This window comes from Phoxinus phoxinus, assembly GCF_949152265.1.
Source record: "Phoxinus phoxinus genome assembly, chromosome: 8".
Lineage (NCBI taxonomy): Eukaryota > Metazoa > Chordata > Actinopteri > Cypriniformes > Leuciscidae > Phoxinus > Phoxinus phoxinus.
In genome coordinates this window covers 26,048,983-26,070,531 of record NC_136883.1, presented here as the reverse complement: position 1 = coordinate 26,070,531, position 21,549 = coordinate 26,048,983, and the positions used below count along the sequence as shown (strand labels likewise).

The 21,549-nt window shown below is 37.9% G+C and overlaps 1 protein-coding gene across 2 annotated transcripts; it reads left to right on the top strand.

Annotated features, from left to right (window-relative positions):
• Positions 1–699: 699 nt before the first annotated feature.
• On the top strand, positions 700–14,403 carry slc23a4 (solute carrier family 23 member 4). 2 transcript variants are annotated; one of them, XM_079621069.1, is made up of 13 exons: positions 700–797; positions 3,393–3,483; positions 4,129–4,272; positions 5,500–5,657; positions 9,786–9,945; positions 10,543–10,724; positions 11,859–11,979; positions 12,054–12,210; positions 12,350–12,603; positions 12,781–12,945; positions 13,621–13,729; positions 13,824–13,919; positions 14,020–14,403. In XM_079621069.1, the coding sequence occupies exons 2-13, from the start codon at positions 3,436–3,438 to the stop codon at positions 14,283–14,285; spliced, it is 1,860 nt and encodes a 619-aa protein (XP_079477195.1). In that variant the 5' UTR covers positions 700–797; positions 3,393–3,435; the 3' UTR covers positions 14,286–14,403. The 2 variants fall into 2 exon arrangements, with proteins under 2 accessions (XP_079477195.1, XP_079477196.1); XM_079621070.1 differs by lacking the exon at positions 700–797 and having other exon boundaries at positions 3,321–3,483.
• The last annotated feature ends 7,146 nt before the right edge of the window (positions 14,404–21,549 follow it).

The following is a 21,549-nucleotide window of genomic DNA, read 5'->3' as shown; positions in this document are numbered from 1 at the left end:
AATGGAAATGCCATGGACATATCTAAAGTGACCATATTGTCTGATTATGCATAGCTCTTAAATATGTAATCAGCTAAATGCTCTTTGAAAGTGCAATCTCTATAAATAATATAAAAAAAATATATGAATGACTGGACAAGTCATGCAAATTCATTGTTCAAAAGGAGTGGGAAGGTTGTAGAACTTAGTCATTATATCTGAGTTATAATCTTGAGCATAAACTAGTCAGAGTTACAACTAGAAGGCCATTGACATCACAGTCTCGGATCCAAAAGGACTGTGCCTTGAGCCACAGAGCTGCTCTGAAGATCAAATTCGCATGGCTATAACTATTGATATAGTTGTACAATTGTAAATCACTGAGGATCTACTACCATTAAAACAATAACTGATCACTAAAAGTAAGATATTTCATAATAAGTACATAATTCCTTTAGTCTCTCCATGCATGCATGCTGCACATGTATCAGCTTAATTTAATGGTTGTGATACTTTCCTGATACAGAGTACTAGAATGAAGCATATCTAAGTACATAATGAAGAAGAGAACAGGCTGACCTCATGACACACTGTACTAGATGTCCGTTCTTCACCAGACTGCATGTTCTCAGACTACGTGGCACACCTACTGGTTTTCAAGCACGTTAATTTGATTGGCCAGGAAATCAGGCACATAATTTCGTGCAGTGATTCACGTGTGCAGGAAAACTTTCTTGACTTTCATAATCATTAACTACAGGATGTAGTTAGAAGATGATAACAGTGAGATTCATTTCATCTGAGGAATGTTCGTAAAGGTAAGTAGACGGCATGTCTTAACATTATCTAATGGTCTACTGAAAGAAATGTTCTTATGTTCACGAGAGCCCACTGGGCATTCAATGGGTTGATCTGATGAGAGAATGATTGGATGATTAGGTTTGTCCTTTCACTATCTAAGGTAAATCTGCAAAATGAGAGACATGTGATACATAGTATTTGGGAAGTCTTGCATTGGTCTGGTTTTGAGAGCTTTACAGGAATGTAAAACCCTTATTCTCTGCAGTACATCCAATCAATTATAATAGGGGAAAAAAAGGGATATTATTCATGGTTTACTCCAAAAATGTTTCTCATAGGTTTATTTTTGAAAGTCAGGTTTTCATAGGCACATTTGCATTAAGAGGTCCATTGTTAGAAAACCAGCCATACTATTGAATGGTCGTGCAACATTCTCTCATTTTCCCCTGAGACGAGATAAATCCACTATTTACCTTTTTCACTTCCTCCTACAATGATGCAAAAATCGTCATTTGACGTTATTGTAAGAGGAAGTGTAAAAAGGGGGGATTTCTGTAAAGACTACTAGGCCGGGAGCCAGGTCCACTCCTCAGGATGCTTTTTGCTACCTTTTTTTCACTATTATTTCCCATTATCTTATTGGCCATCACAAGTTGATAATGACCACCCCCAACTCGGTCCCGTTTGGTCTCAGGGGCCAAACAACTCCTTTTTTGGGAAAAGCTTTTGACGGATATTATGTAATTGTGAATATTAAGGTACTGCAGCTACATAAATGGTCATATAACCCTAAAACTTAGCATGGTGTATCCTGACACATAGGGGAAACTAGCAGAAAAAGATTTTTTTTTTGCTGTCAAATATCACCCTCAACACCCTCATCAAAAGTGATCATTTCCAAGCATTTTATTATACATATCACTGCCTCAAATGTACATGAAAAACTTCCCAAGTTTATAAGCTTCAATTTAAGACCAAGATGACCTTTCTGTCTAGTGGATTACAGCTGGTATAACCAAAGTTCTCCCCTGTACCCCAAATCGGAGAAAACAGAACTTCCATGCATTACCATTCCAGATATGGGATTAACCCCCACACTCTAAAAAATGCTGGGTTGTTTTAACCCAAATCTGGGTCAAATATGGACTAACCCAACCGTTGGGTTAACATTTTTAATAAAAAAATTTAACCCAACGGCTGGGTTTGTCCATATTTGACCCAAAATTGGGTTGAAACAACCCAGCATTTTTTAGAGTGATATATTGGCATCAGCCATTACATATTTAAAACAGTAATATTCTATACTAAACCTAAACTAATCTGGACAAACTATATATCATTTGAAAGCTTACAATCTCTAGTTTACATATTTAGTGACTGATTTTCAAAATAAATTACAGAGGAGCCGTAATTTATCAATTTGCAACGAGAATATTTTCATACTCCTAAGGCGTGTTCAGACCATTGTGTCTAGTACTATATAAATTACAAAGGTAAACGACCCGACCGACCGCGACCCAAATATCATTAAAAATATTTTTGGATGACTCGTAACCGCGGTTAACCGCAGGCACCCGCTCATTTTGGATCAACCCGCGCATCACTGGTAGGTACATGCAGCTGACTCCAAATGTGGATGTGACAGTCTAACAACACTTAGCAAAGAGACAAAGGAAAACCAAGGCTTAAATCAGAGAAGCTAACAAGCATAATCAAAAACAGGTGAAAGACATAAAGCATAATCAGTCCAAGTAAAACCATAAGAAGGAATGAAAAATAGAGAAGGAGTGCTCCCCAGTGGCTCACGCGGGCACTCCAGCCGCTGATTGTCACACAAATACTGCTTTAGTATTCAGTTTTTCTCCTTCAGTGATTCTGCTTGTTAACATCAGTCTTCAATAATGCCCAATGATCACTCAATTATTCACTTCAATATCTCATTAACTTTAACACTGGGGATTTTGCTGTGTGTATTGTACTTTATTTATATATGTATATTGTTTCAAAGCTTTCAATGTAGCCTACTCTCATTATAAAATATATATATAATTCATTTTTATTAGTTTGTATTAAATGTTGCTCTGTCAACTAGTTTTTATTTTATTTTATTTTATTTCAGTCAACGTTTATTTTACTTCAACTAACAAAAATGAAATGGTTTTAGTTTTAGTTAGCTATAATAACCCTGCACCAAGTTACAATGTAAACCTATCAATCATTCAACATAAAAGGACCCTTGCCCTGAGAGAAGTCATAAATTATTCTCTTTTGATTGAAAGAAAGACATAAAAGACTTTCAAGATGCAATGCATGGCGATTAACATGCATCCAAATGCATTGGTGCACACATTTGTGTGCATGTGCGTGTGCGTGTGCGTGTGTGTGTGTGTGTGTGTCAGTGTGTATTCTTAAGCTCTGCTCCAGCAACACGTGGTTCTGGTCAGCTGCCTGCAAGTTGTGGTGTAATTGAGTTCACATGAGCAGCTGATGGGTCGCATTTACAATAAACTAAAGCATCATATCCAGTCCCGTGTCTCTGTCCCCCCTCTCTTCACTCTCGTCTTTTCTTTATTATACTGCCCTTAACAAGCTCTTGCCCTCTCTCTTATTAGAATTTCCATTGATAATTCTACACTGCCTCCTGTCTCCACACTCATGGCTCCAGAGAAGACCAGAGATGGGCTGGACAACTATGCATTTACTGTAAGTAACCTCCATTAATAGACAGACATTTTACGTAGAATTACTTGATTATTTCTTAAATTAGTCTTGGAGCTTTTAAAAATGGACAGATTTAATCCAGGGACATTGAAGTTTGAATGTATTTGATCATGGGTGGGAAACAAGGTCTTGTTTTCATTGCGTAAATCTAAAAGTTGCGCCAGACTAGTCAGGTTATAATCAGTTGTATAAGTTGTACTGGTGTACAAACACGGTTGTAAAAAGCTATTGTGTGTGATCATTTATTTTTATGACCGAAGATTCTAATCACTGAAGATGATTCAAACAACACTCATGTGTTTGTTATTGTGGTCATGCTCAGTGTTTTAACGGCTGGAATGTGTAACTGAAGCAATGTCCGTGTATCATTCAGAGGCCATTTCTCTTTTGTTATATAAAGTTATTATTTAGCATAAAATACAAATTTCTTTGACATTGCAGTCATTTTCATTATAAAAAACAGCAATACAAAAGTAAAAGAACAGTCTCTCTGAAGCGAGGTGCATTGGTTTTTACTCACATATCCAATGAGTGGAAATATTTACACATGCCATGTGAAATTGACTGAATTGGGTTGTTGATTGAAATCTGCTGGAACAGAAACTGTTTAATTTCTCTTGACTTTAGGTTGATGGTGTAGACCGCTTCTGTGAGTTACCGGGAAATAAGAACGGAAGAGATAGTTTTTCAGAGGAGGGAGACAGTAACAAGCTAGCATATTGTGTCACAGATGTTCCACCATGGTACCTTTGCATCTTTTTGGGGATTCAGGTAAGCACACATCTTCCTCTGAACATTGATTTATCTCACATCAATGGACTCATCTAAATCAGTTAAAATGGATCAATCTCAATTGGATTACATGCACTATGAGCAGCACAGTATTCGTCAATAAAAATGTACAGTTCCAATATAGAGTGTGGTCCAAAATCTAAAACTACAATCTAATGTGAACAAATTTTTTTTTTTTTCAATTCAACTTATATTGTTATGATGATTATATAAACATGTTGTATTAAAAGGTTAGTTCACCCAAAAATAAAAAATCTGTCATCCTGTCGTTCATCGTTGAAACACAAATGAAGATATTGTAATGAATTTTTAGAGATTTCTGTCCCTCCATTGGCAGTTTATGCAACTACCACTTTGAGGCTTCAAAAAGTTAAAGGAGAACTCCGGTCAATTTTAACATTGAGCTCAATTTTTTAGTAAATTTGGAGTGCTGTCAATACAGAGAACAACGACACAAATCGGTGTTGCCTACACCGTGTTATCCTCTTTTTAAAATTTGCACCCTATTGACTTAAATGGGGTCTAATTTTAAACCTGCTTTTATTTCTCTTATCATCCTTGATGTGTCATACAAGTGCCCAGCCATGTTGAGTGATTCCTTCAGAGTGAACACGAGTGAATCTGACTGCAGTAGATGTGAAAGATATGAATAAAAATGATGTTATATCATCCAGCACACATACCTGTATTTAGTTCCTGTTTTCGGTCGAAGTCCAAAGTAGTCGATTTTCGAGTTCACGCGCATAAGTTTAGTTACCTATGATCACGCACGTGAACTCGACAATCGACTACTTTGGACTTCGACCGAAAACAGGAACTATCATGCGATCATGTCTCTTCAGAAAATTTGGACTAAACCACTCAAGTCATATGGATTAGTTTTACGATCTCTTTATGAACTTTTTGAAGCATCAAAGTGGTAGTTCCGAGCTCCTAATGGAGAGACAAAAAGCTCCCAGATTTAATTTAAAATATCTTCATTTGTGTTTCGAAGATGAACGAAAGTCTTATGGGTTTAGAACGACACAAGGGTTAGTAATTGATGACAATGTTTTTACTTTTTTTGGGTGGGTGAACTAACCCTTTAAATTATTACATTTTGCAAAATAAAAATTTTCATTAGTGATCTCAGACTTTTCAGACTTTACTGTACATAGAATGTGTTTAAAAGACGCACATAACTAGTTTTCTCCATTTCTCCAACAGCACTATCTTACAGCTTTTGGTGGCATCATAGCCATTCCTCTGATATTGTCTCAGGGCCTTTGTCTACAACATGATGGCCTCACGCAAAGTCACCTAATCAGCACTATTTTCTTCGTGTCTGGGGTGTGCACCTTACTGCAGGTCACTTTCGGAGTGAGGTATGGTTCCTTGCACTCATGGCAATGTTTCACAGAGAAGCCTGATGAAAAACTGCACAGCAGAATTCAAAAATACCGACAGAAACAAGGCCAAAGTCAGTGTACCGAAATAGTAAATTAGGCAAAGACGTGTAAAGATTTTTTAAGGATGAGGTGTTGGTTAAACAAGGAAACACTGTGAGTGTTTTGATCATTGTCATGAATCAGTGTTGTGTTGTGGTTACTGAGACACAAGGGACTTTCTTTGTCAATGATTTAGCTATGGGTGCTTAATAATAAAAAGCTGTTTCTCATATAGCAAATGATTGCAGATACCTTCAAATATACTTTGAGTGAATGTGTTCATTGACCTATGAAAGTGTGAATAATGGCTTAGCAATGTTTTCACCGTCTGATAAGCCTCTGCATTTTTTAGGCTGAAATCCTATTGTGTTCTGCTAGGGCTGCTTTGCCTGAATAACAGGCCAAATAAATCCTGCTATGTTAACTCTGACCTTAAGATCTACAAGAGAATTCGCTTTTATGCCAATCAAACATGATGCATTTGAAACAATCTATTTCTGATGTACAACAGAAATACGTGGGCCATTGGTAATGACCAATGGCCCACAGTACCTGCAGTAGCTGAAAACCGTAATAGGATTAGGAATTTTCCATCTTATTAGCAAGAAGTTCAGCACATTTTAAATCCACATTCCTCAGGTCTCTCGGCTGATTTTGTGAAAATATGTCCCAGCACCCCTAAAACTATCTAAATTACATTTTGTAGGTGTAACTGATTTGGTGCAAGCTTGCAGTGTAAATGCATAAAATAGCTCAAGATGTTTACTTGGAATCTTGTCAAATTAGCCATTATATGACATTTAATGAGATTTTAATAAACTAAAAGTGTAGTAAATCTCATCTACTAATCATATCTTTTATTTACCTTGTTTATGCTAAAAATACACTTTTAAGTATTTAAGTCGTACAAAACCTTTCTTTTTAGCAAACTTTGTGTATACACAAACAATGTTGTCAATGCTCAAGTTCATATAGGGCCCCTGGTAATACTTCAAACACAGTTTCATGTTGCTTCGAGCCTCCTTAGTGTTTTAAAAATAGCGATTTTGATGCTCTCATTGTAGTGCCCCTAGCACTCCCATTCAAACGGTATTTTGACCGAAAACGGAAATACGGTCAAACTTAAAAGGGGAGTTTCCATTCTAGTTATGCTTTTACACGAATGTTTGTTTCGGGTATATTAACAAAAATAGCCTATAGGTTCAATTTTGGCGAGAGTTATCCTTTAAAGATACAATATGTATTTTTTTTCACCACTAGGGGTCGCTAACCTCTTACAATAATGAAGGCGTATGTGTCGTTGATGACTTAAAATTTCATGTGGAATTCTGGAACTTGTTGTCAAGCCGATGGATCTAATCATGTTAATGGATGAGTGAATACGTTGATGTTTTTAACATGACTGTGGTATGAAGCAGGCCGCGATTGCTAATGAGAGACATATATCAGCGTCACACGCGAATCCCGCTGATATAAAGGAATGGACATTTAATTCTACCGAACTACGCAGTGCTGAATTATACTCACACAGGTCAGTTTATTAGACAAATTAAACTTGTGAGGTAACGCAGCGCTGTGATCTTCTACACTATTACACTAAACTGCATTTGAGTGTGTTGAAAGTTATAATGTTATTCTATGTGTTATAGTTTGTCTGTATGAGACTCGCAGTAAGCTACAGTAGATCAACATTAGAATAACGTACTGATCATATTCTAACATTTCATCATGTTAAGCTATATAACATTGATTAGTTTTATGTACATAAAGTATATGCAAGAGCTCTGTCAAGTCAAAGTTTGTCATGGACGTGGAGCTCTTGGCATCTCGAAAACGCCACGCTGATATTGATCCTTGTTTTAGTTCTCCTTTTCCCCAAAGTCTGCTTGCCATGGTCCATAATGTTTGAACGAAACAACAAATGGTGTTTTATTAACAAGGTTCGGGAGGAGCACGTTCAGATAATTAACACAGATAATTAACACAAGTGGAGAGCACTCAGCAATCAATGGTAAGAGGTATATATACACTCAGCAGTCTCACCTCATTCCATTGACAGTTTTTGCAGCATCCCTCCACCACCCCTTCTCCACGCTTCTAGTCCTAAACACTTACATACGGGGGGAGTACTCTGGGTTCGGGCCGAACTCTGAGCTCGGAGCCCTCCCTCCGGACAACACGCCAAATACGCATTAAACTTTACCCCTTCAAATTATATGTTAGTGTGAACTCGTGAACAGCGTGCCGCTAGATGTTACACACTACCAGTGTTGTGGGTAACGCTTTATAAAGTAATGCGTTAGAGTACTCTAATTACCTTTTTCGTGAAATGTGTAACTTAACGTGTTCGTTTTGTGCGTTAAGTAATCAGTAACTTCGTTATTTTTTTTAAAAAAGTAATCCGTTATTTTGAGGAAAGGAAAATCCCGAATAAAAAAATTTCCCCAGGATCAAGACAGTGTTTCTGCGCTTCAATACCCCACCACCCTCCAGCGAACTCGTGGAGAGGCTTTTCAGCCTCGGGAGTCTCGTTCTTACTCCCATGAGAAATCTACTGTCGGACAAACGTTTCGAAAATCTGCTTCTTCTACGTTTTAATCACTACTTTGAAGAGTAAATGTAAGAGGACTATGTTAAAGCGAATTTAGGCTTGTGAGTCACAAACGTTGTTACACTTTATTAATAGTTCGGCTATTAAGCGATTTGTCATTTGCCTGTGTGCCAGTGAATGATTTTAATCGGTTTGTAATCATTTTTGTTTGACAGGCAGCTGTTAATTTCTGTTAGATCGTTGACTGGTTGTTCATTTCTAACTGCATTAGAGTTAAGGCACACGCGCGCGGTCTCTTGCTCTCTCTCCCTCTCTGCTGTGCACGCACTACGCGGTTTGGAGCACAGACTCTGTCTCGCGGGCGCGCTCGCTCTAGATTCCAGGAGATTTTAACTAATTCGCGGATGGGATGTCTGCATTTCTATACTGAAATAATATCGGCATTATAATTATAGATTTTTTTTATTGAAATAATAGCCCATCCGCGCATCTCTACCCGGGCTGGGAAGGTGTGAATTTTGATTAATATGTTCTGTGATAATAAATAAATAAAACGCTATGTGGAATATTGCCTATTGATGACTGTCTTTCCTGTTATTGTTATCCTGCAGTGTTAATTTAGTCAGATGACTGACGTTATTCATTGCCAGGAGTCACGACTTCTAGGTGCATTTAAGGGGGCCGTGTCTGTCAATTAAGCTGCAGCATGTGTGAGGCGCTGCAAACGGCTTTTAATTTTTGGTAACGCATGAGTACTCTAACGCGTTACTTTTATGAATAGATAACGCTGTAACGTTGTAACCTAATTAACTACTTTCCAAAGTAACTATACCCAACACTGCACACTACGCAGTTGTCCATGTCTGTCGCCATGGTTACTATGGCAGTACTACGAGCAAACCAGGGGTAACGCGGATATTACGTCATTGACAGGCATCAAGTGAACAGGGATTCCGGGATGGGCAATTATTTAAAATGGGAATTTCTCTGAAATTAAAAATCTTTGGGAATTTTTGGGATATTGCAAGTACACAACTGCAGGAAATATATTACACTGTGCAAGTGATTTGGGGATATTTTATTACCTACAAAATTCTTACATATTGTACCTTTAAAGCATTGCCCTTTAGGGCTCAAGAAGGGTTAAAGTTGACATGAAACGGAAGTTGCAATATAAATTAAAAAAATGTTTAGGATTGGACTTGATTTGTGCTCTCAGGTGAGTGACAGGTTGTTCCGCCCTCACGGCTGCAAGTGGGAGGGGGAAGTTATTTTGATTAAAGATTACGAGTTATTGAAGAATACGATTATTGTCAGTTTTGATATCATGGTGATTTTAAAACACTGAAACAAACTGCAAACAAATTCCAAATTAACAAGGGTTTGAGACATATCTCAATAATAAAAAAGTGAGACCCTAAGCACTTTTTAAAAACAAAAATAACAATCAAAGCCAAAACCAAATCAAAAAGGTAGATTTTTGGTGACAAGGTTGTTCTCTTTCCCAATGCAAGGTTACCCATTATCCAGGGCGGAACGTTTACATTCCTTTCGCCCACCATGGCTTTGCTTTCAATGCCTGAATGGAAGTGTCCAGCCTGGACACAAAACGCCAGCCTGGTCAACACCTCCTCACCCGAGTTCATAGATGTTTGGCAAAGTCGAATGCAAGTGGTGAGTATCTCAGTAACTGGTAGACCCTCCATGTAAGGATACATTTGAGTAGTCCCAAATTTTATTTGCGTAGTTAAAGTTGTCATGAAACAATAATCTCTTATTCCCTATGACGTATATCTTAGTGAAACGGCTTCACCAACAAGAAAAAATGTAGGGTGGGACTTGATTTTGTCCATTGATTGGATCGTTGAATTGTTGTGGTTTGCTATTGCTGTGATCTCATGTGAGTGACAAGTTGTCCCCCTCCCTTGTGCGAGTAAACATGTCATCAGAGAAGAGAAGTCATTGTATTAAATAAAACTAAAAATGGTCTTGGGACCAGCTGGTCACTTGCCAAAATAGTGAAAAGTGAGAAATCCATTACCCGTTTGCAAGTTGATTGATAACACGTGGATTAGTATTTTATATTCTAACCCAAAGAAATTCATACTTTTGGGGCCCACTGCATATTTAGATAGATGTAATGGCAGATGTAAACATGTTATTTAATAGAAGATAGCTATACAAGAATCTTGTTAGAGCAACACAACATCTAAAAGAATATTGTTATAGAATAAGGCTAAAATTCAGTGTCTGTTGTCTTCTCTTGCACAGCTCCAAGGCTCAATCATGGTGGGCTCCCTATTCCAAGTGCTGGTGGGATTCTCCGGTCTCATTGGCCTCTTCATGCGTTTCATTGGCCCTTTGACCATCGCACCAACTATTTCACTAATCGGCCTATCGCTGTTTGACTCCGCTGGCATGAACGCAGGAAACCATTGGGGCATCTCTTCCATGTTTGTACTTTCTCAGAATTATAATCATAATCAAAATTTTTAGTAGAAAACTTTTTAGACAAAGTTTTATTTTTTGCTTTTAGTGTAGGCTAGATAACTACAACAAGTTACTAATAATGGCACACTGTTTTTATGAATGTATTTTTATAAGTTGATATAATATTAATCAGAGATATATTTAGCAAGCACAAAAACAGTGATATATTTTGAAAGAAAACCTCCAAATAAGATAACTTAGTCGAAAACACATTACATAAAGTGACTCCAATAATTATAATTTTTGTATATGAGTTGATTTACTTGAATTGTCAGAACACATTCACTAGAATGAATCAGACTGTCCAGGAAGGACTTTTAATGCTTTAACTTAAAGGAAGACTCCACTTTTTTTGTATAAATAGGCTCATTTTCCAACTCCCCTAGAGTTAAACAGTTGAGTTTTACCGTTTTCGAATCCATTAAGCCGATCTCCGGGTCTGGTGGTAGCACTTTTAGCATAGCTTAGCATAGATCATTGAATCTGATTAGACTGTTAGCATCTCTCTCAAAAAAATGACCAAAGAGTTTCGATATTTTTCTATTTAAAACTTGACTCTTCTGTAGTTACATCGTGTACTAAGGCCGAATGAAAAGTTGCGATTTTCTAGGGCAATATGACTAGGAATTATACTCTCATTCCTGCGTAATAATCAAGGAACTGTGCTGCCGTACCAGCAGGTGCAATGATATTACGCAGCGCCTGAAAATAGTCCCCAGCTCGGTAACTTCCAACGTGACCGGCACTAAGTTTGTAATATCATTGCGCCTGCTGGTACGGCAGCACAGTTCCTTGATACGCAGGAATGAGAGTATAGTTCCTAGTCATATTGGCCTATTTTTTTGAGAGAGAGATGCTAACGGTCTAATCAGATTCAATTATCTATGCTAAGCTATGCTAAAAGTGCTACCACCAGACCCGGAGATCGGCTGAATGGATTCGAAAACGGTACAACTCAACTGTTTAACTCTAGGGGAGTTGGAAAATGAGCCTATTTCCAAAAAAAGTGGAGTGTTCCTTTAAAAGCACCTTTTATGCTTATATACTTAAACTTAATCTGACATGGAGCCATAACACAGTCTTATTGTCCTCCACAGGACGACGTGTTTGATTGTGATATTCTCGCAGTACCTCCGCCATATTGCCATCCCTTTCCCCAAATACAGCAAAGCCAAGAAATTTCACACCACCAGGATTTACATATTTCAGATGATGCCTGTAAGTTTTATATCTGTCTTCGAAGTATAAATGCTTCATAAAAATACCTTTATAAGCAAGGTCTGTTTCCTCAGGTCCTGCTAGGAATCACTCTTTCTTGGTTGATTTGCTACCTGCTGACGATCTACAATGTCCTGCCCTCAGACCCTGATAAATATGGCTATCTAGCTCGGACTGACATTAAAGGAGACGTTACGGGCAGGGCGCCTTGGTTCAGATTTCCTTATCCAGGTATTGCAACACAATTAAGACAAATAAAGTATTTTATATGACCATTGCTGTATCTTTTCAGGACTCATTATTGCTGTTGTATTATCAGATGGGCTATTGAAATCAATATTTTTTTATGGATATGTAATTCTTTTCCCAGGTCAATGGGGAGTGCCAACTGTTAGTCTGGCAGGAGTTTTTGGAATCCTGGCAGGAGTTATATCCTCAATGATTGAATCAGTGGGTGATTATCATGCCTGTGCCAGGTTATCTGGTGCTCCACCACCACCAAGACATGCCATTAACAGGGGCATTGGCATTGAAGGAATTGGATGTCTGCTGGCAGGTGCCTGGGGCACAGGCAATGGAACCACATCCTACAGTGAGAACGTAGGAGCCTTGGGGATCACCAAGGTAAAACGTTTTATCATGATAAGATTTATTACAATAATAGACTAAATGTTTTCACAATTTAGCCTAACAATGATTGCATTGGTTTACAACACTACTATCCACTATCTAAAAAAAAAATAGATTGTTTGGATTTTTTTTTTAATTGAAGTTACCGAGAGGAACCTTTCATCTTTACAGGTTGGTAGTCGCATGGTGATTGTGGCCAGTGGCTTTATAATGATTATAATGGGAATGTTTGGGAAAATTGGAGCCATATTTACTACAATACCAACGCCTGTCATTGGAGGAATGTTTCTGGTCATGTTCGGGGTCATTATGGCTGCTGGTGTTTCAAACCTACAGGTAAAATCGGAATTGTTCATGCAAAAAGCTTCACATTAGGTGCTTGTACTACCGGTCAAAAGTTTGGGGTCGGTAAGATTGTTTTTGAAAAAAGTATTATTCTTACCAAAGCGGTGTTTATTTTATCAAAAATACAGTAAAAACAGTAATATTATTACAATTTAAAAGAACTGTTTTCTATTTTAATGTATTTTAAAATCCTCTGATGGCAAAGCTGAATTTTCAGCATCATTACACCATTCTTCAGTGTCACATGATTCTTCAGAAATCATTCTAGTATGCTGATGTTGGTGCTCAAAAAAACAGTTCTTATTATTAATGTTAAATCAGTTGTGCTGCTTTATATTTTTGTGGAAACCATGATAAAAAAATGTCAAGGTACTTTGATGAATAGAAATCCAGACAGCAACATTGTGTCGGCCCAAATTCGTACCACATTTGGGACGTGTGGAATCCACGTGTATCAGATGTGGGACGGATTTGGGCCGACATTATATTGCTGTCTGGAAAGTTCAAAAGAACAGAATTTATTTGAAATAAAAATCTTTTGTAACATCATAAATGTCACTTTTGATACATTTGATCCATCCTTGCTGAATAAAAGTATTAATTTCTTTTCTTTCTTCATGATTAATATGATATATTGTTAACATGACTGTTTTCCATTATTAATAGTATACAGACATGAATTCTTCACGCAACATCTTCATCTTTGGATTCTCCATGTTCACTGGGCTTACCATTCCTAACTGGATAATGAAAAACCCCACATCTATTGCAACAGGTAGCCATATAAGCTATGATCAGTACAGTATATCTGCTCTCAACATCCTGTTTGTATTCCTACTAAATCTCTTGTGCTATACTTTTTGTATTAGGAGTGGTTGAACTGGACCATGTGCTTCTAGTGCTTCTGACAACCAGTATGTTTGTTGGAGGATTATTTGGATTTTTCCTTGATAACACAATACCTGGTGAGTTCTGCTAATAATCTGCTTCAGTAACTGTACCAATGTCTGATTCATCAAGTAACTTAGCGCCTTTACGATAACAGTCTGATTAATATTCCTGCAGGAACAAAACGTGAACGGGGCATTATTGCATGGAACAGGGCCCACCAAAATGAGTCAGACAACACCTTAGAAAGTGATGACGTGTATGGGCTGCCCTTTGGAATTAAAACCTGCCTCTCTTCCTTCACATGGACCAAATATGTGCCCTTCTGCCCTACACACAAAGTCAGCACACAGGATGACACACCATCCAGTTTGGATTCTTTGGACACCAAAACAGAGCCTAACAAGGATGATGCACACATCATAGTGGGGGTGGCATTATAGTCTGTGAAGGGTATTTCCATCTGAAAATCAGAGACAATTTAGTTTAAAGTAGAAAAAGCTCAAAATTCTGCGACTCTTAAGTCACATTCAGAGGTATGGACTGAACTGAGAAGGCAGCTACCCCCATATCGTAATTTAATATATAATCTCAAGCAGTACTGTTCAAATATATATACCGGTGTATATATATATATATATATATATATATTTTCATCTTTATGATCTGTAAACATAATGTTAATCAATAATGGGTAACACTTCACAATAAGGTCACATTAGTTAAAGGGATACTTCACCTCTTGAAAGATGAATGTGTATTTAAAATGGGTCATTTATGTAGTAGAAATTTGAAATTATTTTTGAATTTGGAGCCTTCTAGACTGAGAAAAGCCAGAAAATGTATTTGTGGCTCATGTGGATGAAAGACAACAACTCCCAGAATGCACTAGATTCAATGCCCTACGAGGCCACTCCCAAGCCACGACTACGGGTAAGAGCGCAGTTAAACAACAAGGCTAGGCTAGTGAGTCTACGTGACAAGTCTGCCCGGGATTTCGAGATCGCCAAAAATGTCCGGGATTCGGCTTTTGTGTTCTACAGTCGCCATTCATTATGTTTACTGTGGCGAGCAGGAAGAGACTGAGGGCCGCGGGAGAACGACGCGAGGCCGGTGGCGTGATTTCTGATGAGCCGCACTGTGAGACGCACGTATCTCTCACGGAGGAGCGGGAATTTTCTTAGCAATGTTAAAACGCACATTAACCCATCACTTGTTTAGCGTTCATGTAAACACTACATTCAGATTCACCAATCGGAATGAATTCAGTTCGATTTAAACAAAAGGTGTGCATGTAAACAATGAATGCCGACTGCAGAAAGCAAAAGCCGAATCCCGGACATTTTGGACGATCTCGACGGCCGGACATGTCCGGGGAAAAAGAGGATGGTAACCCCTACTCAGCTTTCTCCACAGAATAAGAACCTGTTAGCTTTCAAATAAAAGATGGCTGACACTATTTTGTACATTCTGTGAGTGAGATCCCACCCTCTATGGGCGGGTTGAAAACATGCGGATCTAAGCGCCTTCTTCTGGCTGTAGTTTTTAGCCTCTGGCCAAAAAAGCCTCAGATGACGCAAAATTATGATTTTTTGCGTCATCTGAGGATTTTTTTTTACAGACAAAAAATGCATAAATCTCTTGTCTCAGGGGGATATGAGGGAGGGAAGCACGGTAATTTAAAAATACTACAGGTTTTCTACTGATACAAAGCTTAATGCTAAATCCTGAAGTATCCCTTTAATGACTAATGCATTAACTAACTTTAAATGAGCAATACATTTGTTATAGTATTTATTAATCTTTGTTAATGTTAGTTTATAAATATACAACTACTTATTGTTAGTTTGTGTTAGCTCTGTTACATTAAATAATATCAACAGATACAGCTTTTGATTTTTATAATGTATTAGTAAATGTTGAAATTAACATTTACTAAGATTAATAAAGGCTTTACTTTTTTTTCATTGTTAGTTCATGTTAACTAATGTTAACTAGTAGGCCTACTTAAAGTGTTACCGATTAATGTTTTTTTTTTAAATTATTCTCTTAATGGTGCTGGGTGATTTTAAATAAAGATGAGAACTGCAAACACATTTTTAAATGGAATGATTATAAATTGTATTGTATTTCTTACACATATTTTGTTTTAAATAAATTCCATTACTCTGTCATTTTTTCCATATTGTTATAAGAAACACAAAAGTATATAGATTTATTTAAAACATGCAAATATTACTATATTCTGTACATCATCTAAATAATCACTTTCACAGGGTTTTCACTACACATCATCAATCCAGAAGTCGGCCATTTTGGAGGCACTAAACGTAAACAATGCCACTGAACTGAACGGACTCGCAAATTTGGTTGATTATTGCTGCTGAAAAATGGTCGAGTTTTGGTCTGTACTAATCGGTCGCACCGCAATTTTTTTTTTTTTGAGTTCTATAGATTGTCAAAAGTTAAAGAGAAGAGTGCAAAAAACTGACGAAAGAAGGCGTTTGAGGTTGAGAGAGGTACAGCATCAGCCACATGTGTAAATAGCGTTGACTATGGGTAAAATGTTGACGTAATTAACTATGGCTACATTCATACTGTCAGACCAAATCCGATTATCTTTGGATCTGATTGGAATCTGATCTAAAATGATGTCCACACTGTGTATCGCAACTGTTCAGATCCGATTTGTGTGTCCATGCAGCTCTTTGGCAATATGGCAATGACGTTGCGTTGATGGAGGGGTTTGCATTTGCAATAGAGATGTCTCATTTAAATATGACAACATGCCGCCGCATGTAGCCGCAGCACTTGACTACTGCGTCTTGAGCCTGCGGCAGAACTGTAGGAGGCTGGTATAGACAGCTTTCCGCGCTCTTGTCTGCGCCGGTTTCAAAAATAATAATTTTCTGCTCGTTCGGCACTTTGCAACAACAACAGCCTTGTTTCGGCAGCGACTTTCAGCATGTTTCCTATAACAACGTCTGACGTTTACATTTTACGTGGCGTGAGTCACATGCCACGCAAAATCCGATCAGAGCGTTCAGACTTAAGCTTATGTCCTGATATGTGATTTGAAACGGATTTCAAACCACGGATGTACTGTAGCTTTGAAACGGATTTCATGCCTTTTTGGACTGACAATCTGAACGTAGCTTATGTCGGGATAAGAAATAGAAGGAAGAATTGCAGTAAGGGCTAGAGAAGCTAGCTCGTTTGGATATTTACAACATATTAACTTAATATACACATAATATAATAATAATATAAACATAATCCTGCTTACTAAGTCCTTCTCTATATGATTTCGCAGCTTCCACATGTTTTTTCCATGGTTTATTAGTGTAACCATGTGTTCAGTAGTACATACACTGTGCAATCCCATAGACAGTATATAAGATGGACACAGCGACCCCATAGATTTCAACGGAGAAAAGTGAAGCCCATTTGAAGCAGGGGGGCAGTGTTTCGGAAGACACTGAAGCATCCCTGGGCGCCGCCATTGGCTAGCGGACCCCCACCTGCTGTTAGCATTCCATTGACTCCCATTCATTTTGGCGTCACTTTGACAGCGAATAACTTTACATCTGAGGCGTTTAAAGACACCGTTTGTCCATTGTTTATTTCTAAAGAAACACGAAAATTTATAAAAAGCTCCATTACCTTGTACCTTACGTTATGGCCCCGTAGAAGTAGTTTTTGTAAAAATAGGCTAACGATTGCGTCATACCCGCGCGACTCTGTCGCACAAGTCGAGAAATTACCGTATGGACAGGCAGAGGAGCTCGCAAGCAATCGGGAGGACGTGGAGGCATAAAGTCAAAGGAGAAGCCCATAGAGAGAGATAAAGTTGCTCCCGCTGCTAGCTCATGGACAGCTAATGCTCACGCTCTCCGTCTCTGCGAGATTCGGAAGGGAATGATTCAGATTTCTCTCGGCACAGCTACTAGAAGACCTACAGGTTGCTCACGTCACATCTACGTCGTCAAGCTCAGTTTGAGTCTGCGCAGTTCGCCTGGCGATCAGGAAGTGAGTGCTTCTAATTGACTTCATTTCTCTCCGTTGAAACCTATGGGGTCGCTGTGTCCAGTTTATATACTGTCTATGATTTGAAGCACTCACTTCCTGATCGCCAGGCGAACTGCGCAGACTCAAACTGAGCTTGACTTCGTAGATGTGACGTGGGTCTTCTAGTAGCTGTGCCGAGGGAAATCTGAATCATTCCCTTCCGAATCTCGCAGAGACTGGGAGTCAATGGAATGCTAACAGCAGGTGAAGTTCTGCTACAATGGCGGCTCCCGCGGAGGCTTCAGTTTCCGGCCTTGTGCAATCCATGCTGTTGTTTACATCCGAGTGCCTCCGTAATGGCCACGCATCCGGGTTACTCACTATGGTTACTCAGAACGTGACGTAGGTGAAAACCCTCTATAAATACTTTTTCATGTTTAAGTTTGCTTGCTTAAAGTTTAGGTCATAGTCTTTAGCCAAATTATTTTCCAAGTTGGCAATTCTAGGCTAATTGTCATTAGTTTAATAGCGTTGTCTCTTTGGCAGGTGGTTTGCCATTTGTTGATCATCAACATATGTCATTGTCGACTCAACACCAATTTTTTTTCTCTTCAGGATGAGAAATCCAGTTATAAATCGCAAATGATCTTGAAATTGTGTGCAGCTGAATGGTTAAGATCTCCACCTTGTAAACGCCCCCCAATTAAAGTCATTACCATAAGTAACAGCTTTAGGCTACTTGAGAATGGCGAGCGGCAAGAATATCTTAGATTTCTAAATAGGGCTAAAATTGGGATTCTGATTACCTCAATATAACTGTCTGTGACAATATTCGGTGGGTCACAGAAATCGGCACAACACCCGACAAAAATAACGATTGTTTGATTCATTTGACTCCCCAAACGCGTGCGTGACATTTTACTCTTGTAGAGTTATACAAACATAACTGATAAGGTATAAATATACATTTTACAAAATAAATAAACTCAGTTTTGGAATTCACACGATGTTATTGAAGCTTTTTTATTAAGCTTAAAGGAACACACAATTTATGGATAATACATTTGTTAACTGCTCTGTGGAGATCCCTAAAACACACCTGATGGACACATGCTGAAATATTGTCTGTATTTAAAGGGTCCTGAGAGACTCTAAACCCCAGATAATGAGGCCGTATAAAATATCTTGCTGTTGTAGTGTTGATTGACAGTGTTGAGGTGGACGTGAGAGTTCAGTAAACGTTTCTAAAACGACCACAATACAAAAGGAAACTGTAGCCTGGCAGTTAACAGGATTAGGCTACATGATTTACAGTAGCCTAAGCTTTGCGAGACAAGATTATAAGTAGCCTAGGTCTAAGCTATTAGTACAGTTTTTCTCATTTTCCAGCACATTTCATGATTTTTTTTATGCTATTTTCACACATATAGGCTAAAAGTAATCTCAAAACTACACAAATAGTTCAGTCAAAACATTCTCTTTTATCAGAATCAAATATCACAATTTTGGCCTTTTATCAGAGGACAAAATGGCTTCAGGTGACACAACAACAAATAGCCTGCACATAGCCTATCTGCCCAATGAACACTATATTGAGATCAATTCAAAACACTGTAATTCATAAATAATTTTGCAGCTTATGTTTTCTATGAATGAGAAAAAACGAAATGTTTTTAATACCATTATTCCACCTTTTCTCATTTTGCATTCGTGTTTTGTAATCCACAAGATGGCGCTAAATGACAACAGTTGACACACTCTTCCATCCATTTCAATCCATTTTGGAGCTCCAATTTTCTCTAGCTTACTACAATCCATTGTCAATGATCTGCTAAATTCATACCTTTGCAAATAGACGAAGAACCATCATGGGTGCTCTTTGGTTAATCCTAAACCTTTTTGCACCACTTTCAGCACTTTTGAGACCCTTTTCCTCCCATTAAAATCAGACTATTGAACTCTAACACAGATGCATGCTGCAAGCATTTGCTAAAGAAGGACACTTTGTCTAATTGTCAAAATCAAGCCTAAGTGCATCAGCAGCAGATGTTCCTCTGCGTTCCAATTGAAGGCGTTGCTGTTACAAATGCTCACATAAGTAAAACAGTGTGAAACACACCCAAGGTGCATAGAAGTTGATTTAGTGTTATGGAGCTTGGAGTGGAAAGCATGGTTGGTGGAAAACTGTGGTAGGTCTACTAAGTGCCTTAATATATATTGCATTTGAAAATCCTGGTCTGTTCTGTAGAAGAATCTGTGAAATACTGAGCTGAACGTGCATATGCCCTCACATAAATCAAGGTATTTTTCTAAAAATGTGTAAAAACTTGACATTATGTAAAGGTCAACATTCAGTGAATATTTTTTGGGCCTGAAAATGTTCCACAGTTTTGTTTTTTTGTGGCCCTCGCCTATCACAATATGAGCTCATACTGTTCTTCAATTTTCAAGATTGTTTTAATTTTATATATGTGCATACAGTTTTTGATCAATTAAACAATGAAAAAAAAGTAATGTCTATGTAAATAACATCTGTCTGATGACCTGCATCTCATTTCATTTCTGAATTTCTCTGAATTATTGTTTTTTTTATGCATCTGTTGTTTATTTCAAATATGCATGCATATCTGTTATGCATTGGCCAATAAGTTTAGTTTTAAACTGGTTTTTCACAATGACGTCTATCACTTCACAGTCGTGCTGAAAGGGAAAAAGAATGAAAACCACATTTTTTTGTTCATCTTCCATCCTGCTGAGTGCATGATTCTTGGCACCTGTATATCAGTTTCCATTGAGGACAGAATCCTGTGGAAGCCATCTGTTGTGATCTCTCCATCCTCAGGCTTCTGGTCCAATGTTCCTCCCTTTCCCTAATTCACTAATAAATGAGACTTTGTGATTAGGGATGGTGAAGCTGATCATCCTAACCACAACAGAGCTAACTTACTCATGCGTGACCACTGACCATCAAACGATTACCTATCTGCTTCTCATAATCAGCATGCTGATCACGCTAATCACTATCATCAAAGGGAGAAATATATATTCCAAGAGAGACTGAAGCACTTTCAAGAGCACGCAATTTTTCCACAGCATCTTGTTATTGCTGAGGAGGAAAAGGAAGGAATATTTGGGCTTTAATATAATAATTACATTTACATTTACATTTTACATTTATTCATTTAGCTGACGCTTTTATCCAAAGCGACTTACAATTGCTATATATGTCAGAGGTCGCACGCCTCTGGAGCAACTAGGGGTTAAGTGTCTTGCTCAGGGACACATTGGTGTCTCACAGTGGATTTGAACCCGGGTCTCTCACACCATAGGCATGTGTCTTATCCATTGCGCCATCACCACCCCTAATTAAAATACTAGAGTGAAAGGACCCACAATTAAAATAATATTTAAATGAAAATAAATGTTTTTTCATGCAGTTAAGCATGTTTTGACTACATTGTGATTTCCCAATAATAATTAACGATTTTAATGTTGTTGTTTTTTAAAGAAAATGATTGAAGCCCTGAACCGTAATTCGTAAAAATGTGTAAAAATCCGTAAAAAAAAAAAAAAATTCTCGTAATGTTTCGACTTCAATCTCAAAATATTTTGACTTAAATCTCAAAATATTTTGACTTTAATCTCGACTTTTTTTTTTACAGATCTTTTCTTTTTTTACGCGGTTCAGGGCTTCGTACA

What these genes read in the sequence shown, in the direction of transcription:
- slc23a4 (XM_079621069.1), top strand. Translation starts at nt 3,436, where the DNA reads ATGGCTCCAGAGAAGACCAGAGATGGGCTGGACAACTATGCATTTACT. An exon ending in TGGACAACTATGCATTTACT is followed by an intron (nt 3,484 to 4,128) that starts GTAAGTAACCTC and finishes TCTTGACTTTAG; the next exon opens with GTTGATGGTGTAGACCGCTT. An exon ending in CCCCACATCTATTGCAACAG is followed by an intron (nt 13,730 to 13,823) that starts GTAGCCATATAA and finishes TTTTTGTATTAG; the next exon opens with GAGTGGTTGAACTGGACCAT.